The sequence below is a fragment of the Dermochelys coriacea genome, chromosome 18, assembly GCF_009764565.3.
Source record: "Dermochelys coriacea isolate rDerCor1 chromosome 18, rDerCor1.pri.v4, whole genome shotgun sequence".
In the NCBI taxonomy this organism is placed as follows: domain Eukaryota; kingdom Metazoa; phylum Chordata; order Testudines; family Dermochelyidae; genus Dermochelys; species Dermochelys coriacea.
In genome coordinates this window covers 17,506,448-17,529,070 of record NC_050085.1, presented here as the reverse complement: position 1 = coordinate 17,529,070, position 22,623 = coordinate 17,506,448, and the positions used below count along the sequence as shown (strand labels likewise).

Genomic DNA, 22,623 nt, shown 5'->3' with positions numbered 1-22,623 from the left:
CTTAAAACGAGAGGGATGAATGCCTAAATATCTAGTTCAACACTTCCTATCTGTTCGGTTCACTGCCACTTACCTCTTATACAGACGACAGTTTTAGTACTTGTATTCAGCTCTTCCTTTCCTTGACTCTTTAAATGTAAAAAGAGAAAAACCTAAATTATCTAGAGTAAGTGAGAAATGGCCCAAACCACACACTTCCTTGTTGTGCATATATTGGAATTACACATGTTCAAAACTGTGCAGGCACATTTTCTTCATGCTTTTGAAAAACTGGACCTATAGTCTTTTTCTTTTAAATGATAGCTTCTTCAGCTTTTCCTAAAAGGGCCAAATTCTACTTTCTGATAAGTTTATTCATCGCTGTGGAAACATCATGCATGCATCTGAGAGCAGATTTGGCAAATATGTTTTGTTAACCTACAGTATCATTTTCTCTTCTTACTTTCTAGTCTAGAGAATATGTTGAGCCTGATTTTCAAGAGGCCTCAGATTAGCCTTTAATTTTGAATGCATAACCATTTGTCTGTCTACATGCTGCATTTGCACATACAAATCAACCGATTATATACCCAGTTTTCCAATCAGTGCTGCTAATTAAAATATGAAAATTGTGTTTTCTGGAACAGATTTAAGGCACAAATTTGTAAGGTCAAAATTTGGGTTCTGTTCTGAAAATTTGATGGAATACAAGAGTGTACAAAAAAATCTCTGAACTATGGTTTATTATCAATAAATTACCATTTTTATTGGCTTTAATTATTAGATGCCAAAAGATGAAACAGATCCAAAGCCACTAGGTGCAAGTAAAATGGAAAGAAAGATTTTCACTGAAAACTTGGAGAAACTTCGAAGTGGAATTATTCGCAAACAAGTCGTGTCCGGTCATGAATTTAAGGGGTGTCCTTTTTATAGCAAACCAAGTCTTATTCACTTCAAGGTTGGTGCATATTTTGCATTGTGGCTTCATATATTTACTGTATGTACAGACCAGTGTCTCAGTCAAAAGCACATTGCAATCAAAGGCAAGACTCCCATCGACTTAAATGGACTTTCAGACTTTTAGGAATTAAGTCAGAAAGGTCAGCACATAATCTGAAGCTGCCTGAGGAGATACAATTATGTGGTTCTTGTTAGGCTATGTTTCATGCTAATCAATTAAAAGTAAATTACTTACCATAATAACTGTTTCAAGAGTATGTGGTATAAATACAATATTAATGTAATAAAAAGCTGCTTAAAGAAAGTCTTGTATCCCACTGTCAAATATAATTTAATTATTAACAGGAACAAAAGTTTTCTAGTATTTAACAAGTCATGTTCTCCTCCCTTTTCCCTCCCTCTCCCACCATGCACTGTCACGTCTTACAGAGCCAGTTTCCAGGCCATTGTGAAATGTTCCCCAAATAGGCACACTTTAATGACGTTTTGTAGCATCAAATATGAACTCAACTTTTTGGCCAGCCACATCCATATTCATAGTCACTGCGCCAAAGTTTATTCCTTCAAGGCACATGGGTAAGCTATGTGGTGGGTAGATAACTGATGAACAGATATATAGCCCATACTTCCCAAGCTGTATGCCCTGCTCTGGAATACCTCCTACTATAGAGTACGGAGGAGTGGGCTCTCCGTGGGTGTAGAGGGATGGCAGAATTGGGGGGGAAATATCCTCCCTCATGCAGCCTTTCTGCTGTGGCTTTTCATATACATGGGAGAAAACACATAGTAGAACAGGGCTCGTTCTAGTCCTAGCTCTTCTTCATACTTCCTGTGTTATCTTTGGCAAATTACTTCAGTTCCTTAATGCTACAGTTTCTTTGTCTGCAAAAGAAAGATAATACTTCTCCACAGATACCATATATGCCGGATTCTTGCTTCAGGGTGTTAATTCCTTAGCAAACTTCTCTAGCTCTTAGGTATTTTTATGCTTGAGGACAGGTGGAGCATGTGCCACGCCCCCAGTTGTCCCCTGCTATTATAGCTCTTCAATTTTACCAGTTCATTACAATGCTTCCCTTCTCAGTTTTTTGAGAACTAAATATGTTTTACTTAAAGATTTTGATATTCCTTATGAAGTTTTGAACTGGTGACTTCTCAGCAGTGAATTTCAGAAAGCATTTGGCCATACTGGACAGTACCATTTTCCCATTTAAAAACATGCCCAAAAAAAACAGTGAACATGCTAGAAAAGTGAAGTGGCTCTATCCAAGCGGACACACAACTCTCTTAAAATATCAAACTGAAGTCATGGTTCTGGCACGATGCGAGAAGTCTTTTTAAATCTTAAAGTGCATTATCAACAAGACTGAAAGCTCTGCCTTTATGTGCCCTGTCTTTGGCAAACACTCCAGTGATCATTTCATATTTCTTTTCATATGGAAGTAAACAAAGGATGACAGCCTCATAAACAGATGAGGGCTAGAGGAAGAAATCTTTTTACCTTTTCTTGTTGTGGCTGGAATTTCATACACAATTTTAGTAATAAATTATTAGCTCATTCCAAAAATATGGTTTGCGTGAAGTTCCTATTACTTCAGAAAGGTTCACATGGCCCAATTTTTACCCAATTTTCTACTGGTGGGTAAGGAGCCCATTTGAAAATCCTGTCACTCCACATGCCTAAAGGCTGCTGAGCTTTTTTGAAAATCTTATTCTAATTGTGGGTGCTAAGCACTTTTAAAAATCTGACCATTAGATTACATGTGAGATTTAAAAGTATCCCTATGTTTAAAAAGACCAGCAGATCAGCTGTTAACTCTTTTGTAGTTTCCCCTATTCCATTATTACTTCTCTTTTTACTTGCAGAGTAATTATTATTTCCTTTACTGTGACTGCAGGCACACTAAGGGTATGTCTACAGTATGAAATTAGGTCGATTTATAGAAGTCAGTTTTGTAGAAAGTGTTTTTATACAGTCGATTGTGTGTGTCCCCACACAAATGCTCTAAGTGCATGTAGTCGGTGGAGTGTGTCCACAGTACCGAGACAACCGTCGACTTCCAGAGCATTGCACTGTGGGTGGCTATCCCACAGTTCCCGCAGTCTCTGCTGCCCATTTGAATTCTGGGTAGAAATCCCAGTGCCTGATGGGACTAAAACATTGTCGCGGGTGGTTCTGAGTACATATCATCAGGCTGCTGTTCCCTCCCTCCCTCCCTCCATGAAAGCAAGGGCAGACAATCGTTTTGCGCCTTTTTTCTTGAGTTGCCTGTGCAGACGCCATACCACAGCAAACATGGAGCCCGCTCAGCTAACCGTCACCGTATGTCTCCTGGGTGCTGGCGGATGTGGGTACTGCATTGCTACACAGCAGCAGTTTATTGCCTTTTGGCAGCAGACAATGCAGTATGACTGGTAGCTGTCGTCGACGTAGTCCTGGGTGCTCTTTTAACCGGGCGTCTGGGCAAACATGGGAGTGACTCAGCCAGGTCATTTCCCTTTAAGTTTCGTCTCATGGCAATTGAGTCCTACCGGCAGTGCACTGTCTTTTAATCTGCAGCTAGCAGAAGATGATGGCCAGTAGTCATACTGCACCATCTTCTGCCGAGCACACAGGAGATGACTATGGCTAGCGATCGTACTGCACAGTCTGCTGCCAGCAAGATATATAAAGATAGATGAAATTGCTCAAAACAAGAAAAAACAGCTTTGTTTTGTATTCATTTTCTCCTCCCTCCCTCCCTCCCTCCGTGAAATCAGCGGCCTGCTAAACCCAGTTTTGAGTTCTATCCTTGAAGGGGCCATTCAGTTTCTAACAAAGTCACCCCCTTTGTTGATTTTAATTCCCTGTAAGCCACGTAGTCAGTCGCCCCTCCCTCCCTCAGGACAATGGCAGACAATCGTTCCGTGCCTTTTTTCTGTGCAGATGCCATACCACGGCAAGCATGGAGCCCGCTCAGATCACTTTGGCAATTAGGAGCACATTAAACACCACACGCATTATCCAGCAGTATATGCAGCACCAGAGCCTGGCAAAGTGAAACCAGGCGAGTAGGCGACATCAGCACGGTGACAAGAGTGATGAGGACATGGACACAGACTTCTCTCAAAGCACGGGCCCTGGCAATGTGGGCATCATGGTGCTAATGGGGCAGGTTCATGAGGTGGAATGCCGATTCTGGGCTCAGGAAACAAGCACAGACTGGTGGGACCGCATAATGTTGCGGGTCTGGGACGATTCCCAGTGGCTGTGAAACTTTCGCATGCGTAAGGGCACTTTCATGGAACTTTGTGACTTGCTTTCCCCTGCCCTGAGGCACAAGAATACCAAGATGAGAGCAGCCTTCACAGTTGAGAAGTGAGTGGCAATAGCCCTGTGGAAGCTTGCAACGCCAGACAGCTACCGGTCAGTCGGGAATCAATTTGGAGTGGGCAAATCTACTGTGGGGGCTGCTGTGATGCAAGTAGCCAACGCAATCAAAGAACTGCTGATATCAAGGGAAGTGACCCTGGGAAATGTGCAGGTCATAGTGGATGGCTTTGCTGCAATGGGATTCCCTAACTGTGGTGGGGCCATAGATGGAACCCATATCCCTATCTTGGCACCGGAGCACCAAGCCGGCGAGTACATACGCCACAAGGGGTACTTTTCAATAGTGCTGCAAGCACTGATGGATCACAAGGGACGTTTCACCAACATCAACTTGGGATGGCCGGGAAAGATACATGATGCTCGCATCTTCAGGAACTCTCTGGTCTGTTTCAAAAGCTGCAGGAAGAGACTTTCTTCCCAGACCAGAAAATAACCATTGGGGATGTTGAAATGCCTATAGTTATCCTTGGGGACCCACCCTACCCCTTAATGCCATGGCTTATGAAGCCATACACAGGCAGCCTGGACAGCAGTCAGGAGCTGTTCAACTACAGGCTGAGCAAGTGCAGAATGGTGATAGAATGTGCATTTGGATGTTTAAAAGCGCGCTGATGCAGTTTACTGACTTGGTTAGACCTCAGCGAAACCAATATTCCCAGTGTTATTACTGCTTGCTGTGCGCTCCACAATATCTGTGAGAGTAAGGGGGACACGTTTATGGTGGGGTGGGAGGTTGAGGCAAATCGCCTGGCTGCTGGTTATGCACAGCCAGACACCAGGGCAGTTAGAAGAGCACAGGAGGGGACGGTGCCCCTCAGAGAAGCTTTGAAAACCAGTTTCATGACTGGCCAGGCTACGGTGTGAAACTTCTGTTTGTTTCTCCTTGATGAAACCCCTTGCCCCTTGGTTCACTCTACTTCCCTGTAAGCTAGCCACCCTCTCCTCCTCCCTTCAATCACCGCTTGCAGAGGCAATAAAGTCATTGTTGCTTCACATTCATGCTTCTTTATTAATTCATCACACAAATAGGGGGATAACTACCAAGGTAGCCCAGGAGGGATGGTGGAGGAGGGAAGGACAAGGCCACACACCACTTTAAAAGTTTAAAACTTATTGAACGCCAGCCTTCTGTTGGTTGGGTAATCCTCTGGGGTGGAGTGGCTGGGTGGCCGGAGGCCCCCCCACCGCATTCTTGGGCGTCTGGGTGAGGATGCTATGGAACTTGGGGAGGAGGGTGGTTGGTTACACAGGGGCTGTTGTGGCGGTCTGTGCTCCTGCTGCCTTTCCTGCAGCTCAACCATACACTGGAGCATATTAGTTTGATCCTCCAGCAGCCTCAGCATTGAGTCCTGCCTCCTCACATCATGCTACCACCACCTTTCAGCTTCAGCCCTCTCTTCAGCCTGCCACCTCTCCTCCCGATCATTTTGTGCTTTCCTGCACTCTGACATTGTCTGCCTCCATGCATTCATCTGTGTTCTGTCAGTATGGGAGGACAGCATGAGCTCAGAGAACATTTCATCGCAAGTGCGTTTTTTTCACCTTCTGATCTTCGCTAGCCTCTGGAAGGAGAAGATCCTGTGATCCTTGAAACACATGCAACTGGTGGAGGAAAAAAAAAAAGGACAGTGGTTTTTAAAGAGACATTTCATAGAACAATGGGTACACTCTTTCACGGTAAACTTTGCTGTTAACATTACATACATAGCATGTGTGCTTTCGTTCCAAGGTTGCATTTTGCCTCACCCCAGCATGTGACTAGCCCCTTCCCCCTCCCCATGGCTAACAGCGGGGAACATTTCTGTTCAGCCACGAGCAAACAGCCCGGCAGGAACGGGCAACTCTGAATGTCCCCTTAAGAAAAGCACCCCATTTCAACCAGGTGACCATGAATGATATCGCTCTCCTGAGGATAACACAGGGAGATAAAGAACGGATGTTGTTTGAATGCCAGCAAACATACACTGCAATGCTTTGTTCTACAATGATTCCCGAGTATGTGCTACTGGCCTGGAGTGGTTAAGTGTCCTACCATGGTGGATGGAATAAGGCTGCCCTCCCCAGAAACCTTTTGCAAAGGTTTTAGGAGTACATTCAGGAGAGCTGCGAATGCCAGGGCAAATTAATCATTAAACATGCTTGCTTTTAAACCATGTATAGTATTTTAAAAGGTACACTCACCAGAGGTCCCTTCTCCACCTGGCGGGTCCGGGAGGCAGCCTTGGGTAGGTTCAGGGGGTACTGGCTCCAGGTCCAGGATGAGAAACAGTTCCTGGCTTTCAGGAAAACCGGTTTATCTGCTTGTTTGCTGTGAGCTATCTTCCTCATCCCCAAAACCTGCTTCCATGTTGCATCCATCTTCATTGAAGGAGTCAAACCACACGGCTGGGGTAGTGGTGGCTGAACCCCCTAAAATGGCATGCAGCTCATCATAGAAGTGGCATGTTTTGGACTCTGACCCAGAGTGGCCGTTCGCCTCTCTGGTTTTCTGGTAGGCTTGCCTCAGCTCCTTAAGCTTCACGTGGCACTGCTTCGGGTCCCTGTTATGGCCTCTGTCCTTCATGCCCTGGGAGATTTTGACAAATGTTTTGGCATTTTGAAAACTGGAACGTAGTTCTGATAGCACAGATTCCTCTCCCCATACAGCGATCAGATCCCGTACTTCCCGTTCGGTCCATGCTGAAGCTCTTTTGCGATTCTGGGACTCCATCATGGTCACCTCTGCTGATGAACTCTGCATGGTCACATGCAGCTTGCCAGGCTGGCCAAACAGGAAATTGAAAGTCAAAAGTTCGCGGGCCTTTTCCTGTCTACCTGAGTTGAGAGTGCTGTCCAGAGCGGTCACAATGGAGCACTCTGGGATAGCTCCCGGAGGCCAATACCATCTAATTGCGTCCACAGTATGGCAAATTCAACCCAGCAAGGCTGATTTCAGCTCTAATCCCCTTGTCGGGGGTGGAGTAAGGAAATCAATTTTAAGAGCCCTTTAAGTCGAAAAAAGGGCTTCATCGTGTGGACAGGTGCAGGGTTAAATTGATTTAATGCTGCTAAATTCGACCTCAACTCCTTGTGTAGACCAGGGCTAACTGACTGGGAGCCCCCTTCTTAGGAGTCCCAGATGAATCAGTGAATTACTACTATGCTACCTGCACCTTTTAGTAGGATGATGTATAATAGATGGTATTCATATTTGTAAACAATTTGCAAATTAGTGTTAATCTACGGTTTGGGTAATTATTTAGTTTTTCTTGTTAATAATATGTAGTTCATTGATCACAATGTGCCTATAAAATACAATTCTAAAAGGCAGTAAATAATAGCTAACACTTGCATAGCATTTATAATTTTCAAAATTCCATTTGAAGACAGTGGGAACTGAAGCTACACGATCCCACCTTTAGAACTGGGACCCTTAGACCTGGGGAAGGATATGCACTGGGAAAATTTCCTCTAAATCCTAACCAGTTTTTAAAAACTAGCTGGAGCCATAGTGTAGACCATAGTTTAATGACTGATTTCAAAACTGCCTAGGAGTTTCTGGTTCTCAGTCTTGTGCTCAGAGCACTAGACCCTGAATCAAACTTTAATGTAATAATATTCTTATATGCATTCACTGCAGGCAACAAATAAAATGGCTTGGAAACATCAAGTTGTGCACACAGCTGGCTAACGCTACCACATGATCCTATTACTAGTTCCCACTTCCTTCTTGCTGTTTGTTGTTCAATTGTGTCTCTTGTCTTAAATTGGATTGTTTGGGGCAGGAAATCTTCCTAAATGTGGTTGTACAGCACTTAGCATAAAGGGCCATGATCCTGATAGGGACCTTCAGATGCTATTGCAGTACATGTTGTTAAAAAAAAAAAAATCATCATCACATGTGAAAATGCTACCAGCTCCATGGAGGTGTGATTGAATCTGTGTGCTATTTCTAGGATTTTGATGTAGGTAAAACCTACAAAAAGAAGATAATTTTGATAAATGCATCCTACAGTGTTAACTTCTGCAAGCTGGTGGGAGTCAGTGAGCATCTCAAAGATTTCATCAATATTCAGTAAGTAAACAGGCTCAAAATCTGAGAGGATGACTTATTTCAGCCTTAAAATCAAAACAATCTGGTAAAGTTACAATCAGAAAGCTCTTGTATTTATTGCATTTATATTTTATTCTCAGTAGAGTCAGTTCTGTTAAATAGAGCTATAAAAAATTACCTTCCAAAACAAATCTCATCTCCCTTTGCTATTCCTTCTTCCTTTTCCTATCTCTCATTTATGTCACCAAAACGGATTTTACATTAACATAGGCAAAAAAAATTTCTGTCAGCTGCCATCCTCTGTGGTATGGCTCAGGTTAACTTCCTGATTATTGGTAGTTCATATGAAGGCTAAGATGAAAAGAGCTGATGAAATAAAGGAATAGAAATCTTTACAACAAAGATCATTTAAATAAAAATTTCTAGGGATGTCTACATTAATTCTTTAACATAATATTGACAATAGATTATGTTGCAAAATATTTTGTCCAGTTGGGACAGATTCCAATAAACGACTATATTGATAAATTCCTTTGTATACCTATGAATCAGCAAATGAGAGCATCCCAGGTCTGTTTCTTTTTAAGCATCCTTCATGGGCTAATCTTAGATTGAGATGTTCTGAACCCACAAAAATATCAATTATTCCCCCAAGAATTCACTAACTTTAATTTAAAAAAATACCAAGGAAATATCACATTTATTTGGAACTCTATTAAACCAAACAAAAGAAGACCAGTTACGATCAGGCTTAAAAGTAAAAAAAGCCAGCATTGTGTGTGTAAATGCTATTTATTAACAGATGAAACAGCTTGAACCAAACTTGCTTGCTTTGCATATAATTGAAATTAAAAGTTGCCAACTCTTCAGGCTAACCTGAGGAAATAGTTTCTGACATTGATATTTCTGTTGTACCCCAGTGAAGTGACACAATATATTGCCCATTGAAATGAACAAGTCATGTTAATACAATAACTGATTTCATACTCGAGAGATTCTATTTTACAGCTCACTGCCCTCTGCCACTTTGTAGTGATAGGCTGTGCTTTGAATTTCTAGCCACCTCAATAAAATAAGCCATGGGGCTTAACAAACCAACCCCCACCCTTTCAGTCCCTACAACAGTGTATTGGAATATCAATAACATACAGTTACTGAGTGAGCACAACCTTCTAGAGAGCTAAAAGTTCTGAATTCAATCTGCTGTAGAAGCTCTAGTTAAATTTTACCTCTTGCTTTCAAATATCCTTCTCAATGCTGCCTTTCATGGCCCTTTGCAATTTTAATTTAATTTAACACATTTTGAATTAGAAATAGGACATTTGACTCTATAGACTAGTTTAAGCTATTACAGTATCTTGAACATTGTCACATTCATTGTTAAAGGGGAAGAGGTTAGATGCTGAACAATTTAGTCACAGACTCATGGAGAAACAGATGCAAATTTGACCCCAGTTCAAGAAAGCACCTAAGCACATGCTTAATTTTAAACATTTAAAGATTTTAAAAATTTTAAGTGCTTTCCTGAATAGGAGTCTAACTTTATGCCAGTTTTGGAGTCTACTGTACATTGATCTAAAATTTGAACCAATTATTTTAACTATTAAGACTTCTTAATTAAAATTAAATGAATATACTTTTTTATGGATTAGGAAAGCCATTTTCTTACACATCTTTGGATGCTCTTGTGGATTGGTTAATTTTTTCTTCATTTAGCATGTTCATTGAATTGCATATGTAATTCAACATCCCTGATATGTGATTGAAATATAAATTACAACTTGCTAAAAATACTAAATCTTACCTTGGTATAATAGGTTTGTCAAAGTACCTTCCAATTTCAAATTAAGCTTCAGGTACTGTGAGCAAAGTACATTAATGCAGTTTTTGTGAAACTGCATGGAAAAATATATCTGAATTAATTTAGGTTTCAAAAACGAAATTATACTCTTCCCTCTTACATTTACCAAGTAGCTAGCTAGAAATTGTATCTATATATGTTTTTTCCAATAAGACTGTGTAAGATAATATACTAATTGCTTGTACAGCACAGGTCAGATTTGTACATAAGGTGTACTGTGTAATGCTTTTTTACCTTATCTCAAGTAGAAAGCCATAGATTAACAATTTATTACTCCAGCCAATTTTTGCCAAGCATTCGGAAACTACTGAGTAAATCAAAGCTGTCTTAATAGCTGACTTACCTATCTTCCCTTAAGAGAGTCGCTCATGTGGATTTTCTTGCACTGTTAGAATTTTTCCATAAGGCAGGTAGTTTTAAAAATAATACTAGTGATAGAGAGCATTTCCACCAAAGGACAACTATGTTCTCATGCTAATGAACATACTGCACTGCACATGGGAGTCATCAATCAATGAGCAAGTTAAAAACAAACCCATTTATAACTAGAATATGTGTTCCAATTATATGGGTTGTATGCATGCACACATGGCCCATGGCAGCATGGAGTGTCTCCCTCACTGCTACTTCTAGCTATTGCCAGGTCAAACTGCCTCAGACAGTTACTGCTCCCTCATGGGCAGATCCGAGGGCCAATGGATCCAAGGAGTTCACAGACCCCTGACTCACCACTGAGAGTCCTCATCCCTCTACATGTTCCCACAGAGTAGTCTGTCCAGGAGCTCAGCACACAAAGGGTAGCTCTGGAGTCATCCTGGACTTGATCCTGCATCATCCAAGTTAATGGGAGTTTTTTCATTGACTCAAATAGGAGCAGACTCAAATCCCCATATAGCTACCCATATGGAAAAGGGCTGTAGAACTCAATATGGATGTAACCAACATGGTTCCTTAGATATTACTCCAAAAGCTTCTAAAATGTAAGAGTCTTAAAGAGACATTCTGTAGAATTCTATAACAGGGATAGAATTCTCTATTAAGTTCTACAGGACCATTCAAAACCCCAGTTTGAAAGGATCTCAGTTTCTATAATATCCTGTAGGAATTTTCCATAAGGGACTCCATAGCTGTCCACAATACTCTCCCCCATCACACACACACGAACTGCAATAATGCAGCCGTGTTAGGGGTGCAAGGAGATACAGTGTGAATGAATGTACGTAATATGTTGAAGAAGTAAACATTGCAAATGTTTGGACCTTGATGTTGATTACTCTCCAATGAAAGCTCATCATCTTTGCCATTTCCAGGCTGTACTGGCTGAATTTAGGCTACCTTTGCAGTTGAGGGTCCTTGCTAAGAGCGAAGATTAGTCCAGCAAACTTTCTCTAGACTGTAAGCATGTTTCAACCCCAGAAGCTTGAATGGTGTTCCCTTTTTCCAAGTGCGATTGGAGGAAGATTTTTTTAAAATGCTCCTTTAAGTTTTTCTTATGATATAAGGTGTGATTCTAACAGTGCCAAGATAGTCCAGCTTGCCTGGGAACTCCCCTTGCTAATAATATCCAGTTATTTCATTTGCTTAGTTTCCATCTTCTCTGGCATATTGCCAGTACAGACCCTCAGCTGTACTTAGCAGTACTTAGAATGCAGCAGCTAGATTTCTTGTCTCACAAATCCTGTTTCAGTCACAATTGAAAAGAAGTTTAATGGTCTCACTGAAGTCCCTGGTGGACTTTTTCTTCACATCACAAAGACCGTAAAATATGGCACAATTTGAAATGACTGGCAACTTCTACTCAGAGGATAAGATATAAATGTTGCTGTCTGTACAATTTGCAACCGACAACACATACTGTAATATTGTGTGGTCAGCTTGCAACTGCATGGTTCTTTTTAATTTATCTCTTTTTTTTCCTTGCTCTGGAACTTGATTAGCAGAGGTATTACAAGTCAGGATGCTCAACAGACACATGTAGATATTAGGAGAAGCTGTGTCCTAGTAGCTAGAACAGGGGACTGAAGTCAAAAGACTTAGGTTCTATTCTTGACACTGCTACTGGCACTTTGTATGATCTTGGGCTAATCACTTCACCCCCAATGCCTCAGTTTCCCCATCTGTAAAATGGGTACAATAATACTCGTCTTTTTAAAGCACTTTGAAATTTTCCAATGAAAAGCTCTATACAAGTACAAAGTGTGATTATTTATTATTTCTCAGTGTTTGCACAGCCTTTCACTGGCCTGTCACTCTTTCTGACTTGTGTGTAATAAATTCACCAAAGTAAAAATATGTAATTTTCCTGTGAATTTTGGGAACTGGATTTTGATATATAAATCTAACTCAGTGCCATACATTTATGATCTGCACAGCTTTGATCCACCTGGCCAGATGTCTGCTGGAATCTCATGTGAAGTGGTGGTAACATTTAAACCAATGGTAAGTGCACTTTATGCAGCAATTATAATACAGATATGTTAGTTACCAGATGGTGTGAATAATAGTGTTATCCACCCACCTAATTTGATAATAGTATCATTTTAGTACAATTTTGTTTATTGTTAGAAGAGAAACAAAGATAATTACAACCTTAAAAATAATATTCTAATTTAACTATCTTGTACACCACACACTGGCATTTTCTAGTGCAAATTTTTTTTTATAACTCCAAGCATTAAGTATATCTGTAGCATGTATTCTCAGGCTGAAAATTGCTTCAAACTGGAACATGTTAGATGTTAGCTTCCTGAAATAAGTTAAATAATTTGCAAAAAAAGATTGCAGTTACATAGAAACCTAGACACACTAAAATTATGTTACAGTATCCAAGCTTAAGAATGTATTTATTTCTTCTTTACTGTAATTAGTTGGTTTATTAACTTTTTCAGATGACTAAAGATTTAATGATTAATCTGTTTAGATGCATCATTAATTTTTTAAAATTATTTTGTTTAGATAAATGAAGTTCTTGAAGGAAAAGTCACATTTTTAGCTCAGAATGGTTCCTTTTCCATTCCACTGAAATGTACAACCAAGAGATGTGTTGTAAGTCAATTTTTTTAACATTAAATACTTTGGATGAGAGAGTCCAGTGTAAGAGCAAAATGAATATAAATATTAGTGAGAATACTTAGAAATATATACACTTTTCACTTATTCCTCTCTGTCTAAAGTATTCTTTTACCATAATGATTCATTCCTGAATAGATTTTTCTATGAAAGTGCAGCACTGTTAGCATATTTCATAAAGATTTGTTTATAGTTTGTTTACTAACATGCTTACAAAGAACCTTACAACGTCCAACATTTGTGCCTAGTAGATGCATTGTTATATTTTTGAGTTAAACAAGAAATGCTGTTTTTTTAAAGTCTCACGCCCCAAGCTCTACAGAGATTTATGCATGTGCTTATCTTTAAGCATGTGAGTACTCTAATTGGAGTCAGTGGGACTCTTACTACTACTATTTATTAATTATGTGGAATACAGAAGTGCCTAGGTCCCCTAGTCATGCACAAGGATCCCATGGGGCTAAGGGCTGTACAAACACAGAACAAACAGATGTTCTGCCTCCAAAGAGCTTACAAGGTACTCATGTGCTTATAGTTAAAATCTGTTAAAATTATAGTTAAGCCTTTATCATTTGGGTCCTCTAATTAACATGCAAAAAGGGTAGGTAAAATGCGTGGTACATGTAGCCAACACCCATTACTTTTCCTTCTCGTTTTATTTTGAACATAACATTACAAAATGTATTTCATATTTTACTGGAGGGGAAAATAACTTATTGTATGAGAAGACATGCTATCTTACACATTACAATCAAATGCTGAGGGTTTCACTGAGACCTTTACAAAATCACTTTAACATATACAGCTCACCATGAGCTGTGATCTTAACTTCCAGTGGAAATCAGTTGGGAGTTGTTTTAAAAGTTGTGGCACAATATGACAGAAGAGCGAGGAAAGATGTTCAAAGTCACAAACAGAAGTTGCGTACCTTACTTCCTTACGTTTCTTTGAAAATCCAGCCTATGTCTCAGAATTTGTTCATAAGCTTAGCTTTCCATATAGACAAAAAAACATATAACATCTTTAGATCCCTCCATCTATTCATAATAAAACTTATAAACTATCTCTCCTTACGCAAAGTATCAGCCTTTAGAAAAATTTTAAACCTGGTTTTAAATGAGGAACATACACCTATTATATTTAAGCTATGACACACAGTATTTTCACAGGAGGCACTAGTTTTTCTTAAGTGGGGGCATTTGATTTCTCCTGAGCTACTTTGAAGAATGTACTTTGGCAGAGCAATAGCTCTTTTGAAACTTCCTGATCAGATAAGTGAAGATATATCAGTCACAAGATTGCATCACAGACCAAAGGAGATGTGTGCCTACAGACTGACACTAAACAAATCTAGACACTGGATGGAAATGGGTATGCAGGATGATTTTTCCAGTATAGAAGTCTCTGAGGAATGAGGGTCGCATATACAAAATTTGGAGTATTACTAGCAGTCCTTTTAGCAGCACAAACAGGTATAAAAAGGATTTAGACACAGGAGAGCTATCCTGGAGTAGAACTGGGCAAATTATAGATTTTTCAGTTCATTGGCAATTTTAAAATAAATAAATAAAATTGATTATTTTAAAGTTGTGTCAGATCAAACCAAAAATGAAATTTTTCGAAAATTTTCCATTGAATCAAAGAGTTGAAAAAAATTCATTTCAGGTTGAACAAAATGTTTTATTTTCATTGAATTTTTTTTAAAGTTTAATTTTAAAAATAAAATTAAAGGATATTTAAAAATGAAAAATTATTTTGAACAAAAATGTAAACATTTCATTTTGAAAATATCAAAATGTAATGCTTTGATTTGAGGGGTTTTGGGGTTTTTTAAAGATTTTTTTTTTCTTGATTTAAAATGTTAGGCAAAAACAATGTGAATTTACAAAATGTTTCCACGTTTTCAAATTTGCATTTTTTGCTGAAAAAAGTTTCAGTCGAAAACATTTGTTTTGCTCTAGCTTGGAATTTTTAGTATTGTTGTTCAAATTCAGAAAAGTTTGAGCTTGGATTGTTTAAGTTCCTTTATTGCATTGCACATTGAGAGCTCAGCAGACAGCAAGTTTTACTCAGAGATAGTGAAACAAAGCAAAAATAATCAAATACATAGAAGAGGAAAAATAGGAAAATAGAAACTGTGAAAGGAAATGCAGTGAATTATTCAGGAAGTCCTCAATCTATTAAACCACTTAAGCATGTGCTTAAATTTAAACACATGAGAAGTCATTTTGACTTCAGTAGGATTACTTGATACTGAAAGTGGAGCATGTACTAAGGGTATGGCTACACTGGAAACTTCAAAGCGCTGCCGCGGGAGTGCTCCTGGGCAGCTCTTTGAAGTACAAGGGGATTAGCTCAGAGTGCTGGAAGCATAGCTCCCAGCGCTCGAAGCCTGTCCACTCTAGCGCTTTAAAGCGCTCTCACTTGTTGCGCTCAGGGGGGTGATTTTTCACATCCCTGAACCAGCAAGTTAGAGCGCTATAAAACGTAAGTGTAGACAAGCCCTAAGGGCATGGCTACACTTGCAGATGTAGAGCGCTTTGAGTTAAACCAGCCTTTGTAGAGCGCAGTAGGGATGTGCTGCAGTCTGTCCACACTGACAGCTGCAAGCGCACTGGCGTGGCCACGTTAGCAGCTCTTGCAACGGCTACAGAGAGCAGTGCATTCTGGTAGCTATCCCAGCATGCAAGTGGCTGCAACGTGCTTTTCAAATGGGGGGGAGTGTGACAGGGAGTGTGTTGTGTGTATGTAGGGGGAGAGAGTGTGGGTTTTTGGGGGGCTGAGAGCATGTCAGCATGCTGTCTTGTAAGTTCAGACAGCAGCAGACTCCCCCTTCCCCCCCGCCTCTCTCTCTCTCTCTCTCTCTCTCATACACATAATTCCACAGTAATGGTTTGCTTTGTCTCAGAGCAGATAAGCAGCCAGCTGTCAGAAACGGAGCTTTCAAAGGGCATATCCTCATTCCTGCAGTGATTCCAAAACAATGACAAGAGTAGCCACTTGACTTAAGGGGATTATGGGACATTTCCGGAGGCTGATCAGACCACAGTAATGCAACACCTCGTTCACACTGATGCCCAGCGTTTTAGCCAAGGCGCACCAAGTGTTAATCTTCTCGCCGAGGTGGAGTACCAGGAGTGCACTAACCGCAGAGTCAGAGCGCTCTACATGCCTTGCCAGTGTGGAAGGGTAGTGAGCTAGGGCACCCAGGGCTGCTTTAACGTGCTTTAACTTGCAAGTGTAGCCAAGCCCTAAGTCCATCATTTTTCTTCAACAAAAGGTGCTTCTAATCATCCCTCTGTTCCTTACAAGTCAAGGTAAAAAAGTCAACCCTTGAAATGAGCAACTTTTTGTTGATTTCCCATAGCCATGAACATAGACGCTGTCTTTATGAGTTGCTGGGGGGTGCTCGACCCCTGCTCCATCGCAGGCCCTGCCCCCACTCCATCCCTTCTCCCAACCCCCCACTCCTGCCCTGTTCCACCCCTCCTCCAAGCGCACCCCACCCTTGCTACTCCACCTCCCCCCAGCACCTTCTGCACACCACTGAACCGCTGATCCGTGGGAGGCACTGGGAGGGAGGGGAGGAGCTGACAGTCAGGGCCACCGGAGGGTAGGAGGTGCTGGGGGGAAGGAGGAAGAGCTGATTGGGGGGGCTATCAATAGGTGCTGAACACCCACTATTTTTTTCCATGGGTGCTCCAGCCCTGGAGCACCCATGAGTTGGTGCCTATGGCCATGAATACTGGTATTAAATATCACTGTAGTGCCTGATTCAGAACTTCACCCCTGACTTGGCAGCAAATTGCCAATAAATAAATTGCCTAATAAATCAGCTGCTCTAATATCTATTTGCTACTAAATGTGAAATTTAGCAGCACAGCAAACCCATAAGAAAATATCTCAGTGATCATAAAGCCTTTGAGTTGTGTATATGGATTTGAAAGAGAAGATGGCCAGTTCTCTGCTATTATAGATTCAATGATTTTCCAGGCCATTACAATTATGTACATTCTGTATTTCACATAACTAGAGTCTTTGTCAACCAAAGTAACTTGCCTATGTCTTTGCTTCATTTAAAGTTGCCTCTTATAAAATGGATTTGTTTTCCATCCCTTTCAAAAGAAATAATACTTTCTATGGGAAAGGGTCAGTGGAAGCTTTAAAGAAAGATGGGGAAAGGGGAAAGTTCTGAACTATAGAATCTTTAAAATTTTACCAATTGAAGTGTAAATTGTATAAAGAAACATTCTGTATGCTTTAAAAGTTTGTGGGAATTCAGTCCACTGTGGTCCGCTAACAGATTGAAGGTTAACAAGTTTTACAAAAGAAAGACTCATTCTCTTCAGCCACTTGATGCTTGAAACTATTTCATATGCCTCTTCCATAAACTTAATTACAAGATCAATGAAAATTCCACCTCTACTAATGAGTCACTATGAGGTTAAAGCTGTTATAGACCTAACAAGCTAGAATGTGTCACAAATTGATCGCGAGTCAATACAATACATTGGACACTCTTCTTTTCCAACATGGTACCAGCAAGATAAGTCCACCTAATTGTGAACAACAATTAAAAAAGAACAACAGCGCCAAAATCTGCCCTGAAAACCAATGTATAAATACAGAATAACTCCCTGGATTTCATGGGAGTTACCACAGATTTATGCAATGATGTAACTAATCACAGAATCTGGCCAACTGTTTCCAGCATCATTTAATGGAGTGAAAGGAAAGTTGTTCACTTTAATATGACTTTGTTGTTCAGATGGGTTGGCTTCTACACAAAAGACAGAAGAGTGCCCATAATTTGTGTCATTATTTGACATTGTCTTTGACGAGGTAATAAGGACTTCAAAATCTTATGCTCAAAATGGTAGGTGTTCATTTAATTGACATTATTGATTACCTAGGTCAGCAGTAATTATGGTTTTTCTCCTTACAGCTGGCACTAGATAAAGAGCTCATTGACTTTGGCACTCACGTGGTGGGGGAGACAATTTCACGGACGATCATCCTAACAAACCATGGCGCTTTGGGAACGAGATTTAAACTTCAGACATCAACGGGTGACAATGGCACATGCACAACAACAGCAAAATCTTCCCTTGAAAGAATGGTGGGTCCAAGGGCATTTCATCAGACTGATTTAGACACTCCAGCCAGTAGAGCTTATTAGATTTGAAAAACAGTTATTCAACATTGACAACTGCAAGCATTCAAAAATAGAGTCTGGGCCTCCCAAAATATCATGGAATCAGTTTAAAAATTATTAAAAAAATGTTTTTAAATAATACATTTTGGGTTTTCTGAGCATTTCAGGTATACACAGGTCACATTTTCATTCTTTCCTCTGCAACCACAAAGTTAGAAGCTTATTTTTTTTTAAAAAAAAGAAAGCTGGGATAATTAGTTGATTCCAGGGTGGCATTTCCAGTGAATCTGTTTTTTTTTTCTCCAGTGTGGTTTTAAAAAAATCATACCAATCATATCATGTCCTGTAACTGCTGTCTTGATTAACAACATTGTTATAATGTAAACTTTTTTTTTTTTAGTCCCACAGTAAATCAATGGGACAATTTGAGGATATTTCATAATCAGCCCAATCTTTATCATCTTTTTATATATTGGAGTTTAATTGGCTCCAAGGTATTTCAAAAGTAATCTCTTTTTTAAATTTTAAGAAAGCGATAGACCTGTTATAAGAGAGACTGTCAAACATAATGTACAATAAAACTGCTGAGCCGACGCTTCACCATGGTTTTCCACTCTAATTCTATCATATAAAAGTGCTATTCATATAAGGAAATTGACGATTTAGAAATGACACCTTCTGAATTCACAACTCTTTGTCTATATTCTCTTTCATATCCACTTTCTTTGCTAACTAAAACAAAGTTTTATCACTCTTTATTCCAGTGCAAACCCAGAACACCGATGAAGTGAGCTGTAGCTCACGAAAGGTTATGCTCAAATAAATTTGTTAGTCTCTAAGGTGCCACAAGTACTCCTTTTCTTTTTGCGAATACAGACTAACACGGCTGCTACTCTGAAACTTAACTAGTAATATGGATTCTATTCTGGCTATGCATTGACAGCAGACTTGCCCAGTTTCAAATGCGGAGTCTTTATCGCTGGTAACAAGTCTTACTGAAAGTAAAGTCAAGCTATGCTTGACTCAGATCCAGGGCTGAATTTTCAGCTTTGGCAGTTAAAGAAAAGCACCTGTTTACTTGTGTGCTTTAGGAAATTTGTTATGAAGTCCTTGAGAACCAATACACAATGTCAATTTTCCTGAGTCATTTTCCTGAACACAGTCGCTCAGTGTTCTAGTGAACTGTGATCACTATATAAATTCCATTTCTGAGCAGCAATAATTGCATCCTACCACCAATAAAACTAGTATAAAGAAGTGTGCACTTTGTATGGAACGCACAGTGCATTTTCTCCACACACAATATATAATGTAGATAGATAATAAGGCTACTTCCTTTTGAAAAGTGGCAGATGGAATTGGAGCTGGATGCAATTAAGTTACATCTTGATATGTTTTATGTTTTAAAATCTTTTCTATAAATCATCTAATTAGGTTAGTCCTGCTTTAGATGGCATCACCTCTGGAGAGAAAGCCAGCAGCAGTCCGGTGGAATCATCTATATATGAAAACAAGGAACAAGTTTATCCTGTCCATACTGAAGAAGTTACCCTACACATAAGCCTGCCTGAGAGCCAGAAGACTGAAAGCAACTTAGGCAGCAGCCATATAGGTGAGACTATGGTTTTAGAAAATTGACCTTCTGCAATTTCTGAGGCTAAGCATTCTCCTAACAGTTTCATTGATTCACATAGGAGACTAGAGCTAAGATGCTTAGTAAACCTGCTCAATAAATGAAACAAATAACCATTCCAGTAGTAATATATGTTTTTGTTTGTATGCTGTCCCAACCTAAAGGCATCTGGGCACCACACAAAAGTGACTAAAAATAATGCACTGGCACCATTGTATATACCAAAAGCAGTGGAGAATGTCCCCAGCAACCTCACTCCTTATCAACTACTAACCTCAGGTAAAAACAAAATCCAACTGAGTTTTCCTGCAGAGACTACAAAATTGTTATTGTTCTTGTCTCATCAACTGAACACCCACCTTTCACAAGAGAACCACATGACAAGTTTATTTTTACAACCTATAATTTTAGGAACAAAATGACATACAGATGAACCTCCTCAAACATTTTTCCTTTCATCTTTTAATCTTTATTTTGTGCTTTATAAGATTGGTGGGGGGGAGACTTACATCCATCAATACAGGTATTGAAGAAGCGAAGTGCTCCCAGTCATTCTGATCATTTTACCAAAATGATCAAAAGACAATGAAAATCATATAAAGATTTCTTTTTTTAATTAAAAAAACAGATTTTGTGTTTTGAACCTAAAAGATTCATTAACAGTTCTTTAGATTGTTTTGTTCCAATTATGATGCTCTCTCTACAACATACAATATCTGTATGCTGTCTTTTGGGTAAGATCTTCTCTGTTCTCCATGCATATTAAAGATCCCATGACATATTGAGCATGAATTTGCTGAGTTGGCCAAAATTACCCCTCTTCCCCCAATTATGAAGTATGTGTAAGCCACACACCTCCCAGGTGTGGTGTTCTGTCCCATGTAGTGGCACTGAGACCACTTAGAGACATAGATTAACGAGTCTGCTCTACAGCCTTAACTAACAGCCACCTGGCTTTTAGCTCATGCATTTAACTCCAGAGGTCCCAGGTTCAATCCCACCAACGATGACCAGGGTCTGTTGGCATTACATATGCAGTCACCAGCTGGTTACTGCCCCCACTCCTGAAGTGGGTACTTTTCTTTGTGCAATATGAGTATAGTTTGAGACACTTTGGAATCTTTTAGGAGGGTAGGTGCTATAATCAATCTAAAGTTACCATTATTAAGGGAAAAAGGAGAATCTGGGGAACTACAGACCAATCAGCCTCACCCCATTCCCTGGAAAAATCATGGAGCAGATCCTCAAGGAATCCATTTTGAAGCACTTGCAGGGGGAAGAAGGTCATCAGGAATAGTCAACATGCATTCACCAAGGGCACGTCATGCGTGACCAACCTGATTGCCTTCTGTGATGAGATAATAGTTTCTGTGGATATGGGGAAAGCGGTAGACATGATATACCTTGACTTTAGCAAAGCTTTTGATGCATAGTATTCTTACCATTAAGTTAAAAAAGTATGGATTGGATTAATGGACTATAAGGTGGATAGAAAGCTGGCTTGATCTTTGGGCAGTGATCAATGGCTCGATGTCTAGTTGGCAGCAAGTATCAAGCGGAGTGCCCCAGGGGTGGGTCCTGGGCCCGGTTTTGTTCAACATCTTCATTAATGATCTGGATGATGTTCACGTTCATGGATGACACTAAGCTTGGGGGGAGAGGTAGATACGATGGAGGGTAGGGATAGGGTCCAGAGTGACCTAGACAAATTGGAGGATTGGGCCAAAAGAAATCTGATGTGGTTCAAGAAGGACGAGTGCAGGGTCCTGCACTTAGGACAGAAGAATCTCATGCACTGCTACAGGCTGGGGACCAACTGGCTAAGAGGCAGTTCTGCATAAAAGGCTCTGGGGATTACAGTGGATGAGAAGCTGGATACGAGTCAACAGTGTGCCTTTGTTGCCAAGAAGGCTAACTGCATATTGGACTGCATTAGTAGGAACATTGTCAGCAGATCAAGGGAAGTGATTATTCCCCTCTATTTGGCACTGTAGCCACACCTGGAGTATTGTGTCCAGTTTTGGGCCCCCCATTACAGAAAGGATGTGGACAAATTGGAGAGAGTTCAGCGGCGGGCAACGGAAATGATTAGGGGGCTGGGGAACATGACTTACGAGGAGAGGCTGAGGGAATTGGGCTTATTTAGTCTGCAGAAGAGAAGAGTGAGGGGGGATTTGATAGCAGCCTTCAACTGCCTAAAGGAGGGTTCCAAAGAGGATGGAGCTAGGCTGTTCTCAGTGGTGGCAGATGACACAACAAGAAGCAATGGTCTCAAGTTGCAGTGGGGCTGGTCTAGATTGAATATTAGGAAAATCTATTTCACTAGGAGGGTGGTGAAGCACTGGAATGGTTACCTAGGGAGGTAGTGGAATTTCCATCCTTAGAGGTTTTTAAGACCCGGCTTGACAAAGCCCTGGCTGTGATGATTTAGTTGGGGTTGGTCGTGCTTTGAGCAGGGGGGACTGAATGACCTCCTCAGGTCTCTTCCAACTCTAATCTTCTATGATTCTATGTTTATATCTGTGCTGACCATGAATCAGCTAATGATCCAAAATGCAGC

General features: G+C 40.3%; 1 protein-coding gene and 1 long non-coding RNA gene across 11 annotated transcripts in view; one reads left to right on the top strand and one right to left on the bottom strand.

Annotated features, from left to right (window-relative positions):
• LOC122457055 overlaps positions 1 to 22,623 on the bottom strand; it is a 137,793-nt gene that overhangs the window by 28,624 nt on the left and 86,546 nt on the right. The window lies entirely within an intron of this gene.
• Positions 1 to 22,623, top strand: part of CFAP74 (cilia and flagella associated protein 74) — a 121,180-nt gene that overhangs the window by 51,051 nt on the left and 47,506 nt on the right. For all 9 annotated transcript variants that reach the window (XR_006276333.1, XM_043499915.1, XM_043499913.1 and 6 more), the window contains 6 exons: positions 764 to 937; positions 8,248 to 8,366; positions 12,579 to 12,645; positions 13,162 to 13,251; positions 18,221 to 18,394; positions 19,865 to 20,042. Coding sequence is in view for 8 of the 9 variants with exons in the window: in XM_043499915.1 (XP_043355850.1) it covers positions 764 to 937; positions 8,248 to 8,366; positions 12,579 to 12,645; positions 13,162 to 13,251; positions 18,221 to 18,394; positions 19,865 to 20,042 (802 nt within the window). In the remaining variant the exon portion in view is untranslated. The remainder of the gene's footprint in view (positions 1 to 763; positions 938 to 8,247; positions 8,367 to 12,578; positions 12,646 to 13,161; positions 13,252 to 18,220; positions 18,395 to 19,864; positions 20,043 to 22,623) is intronic.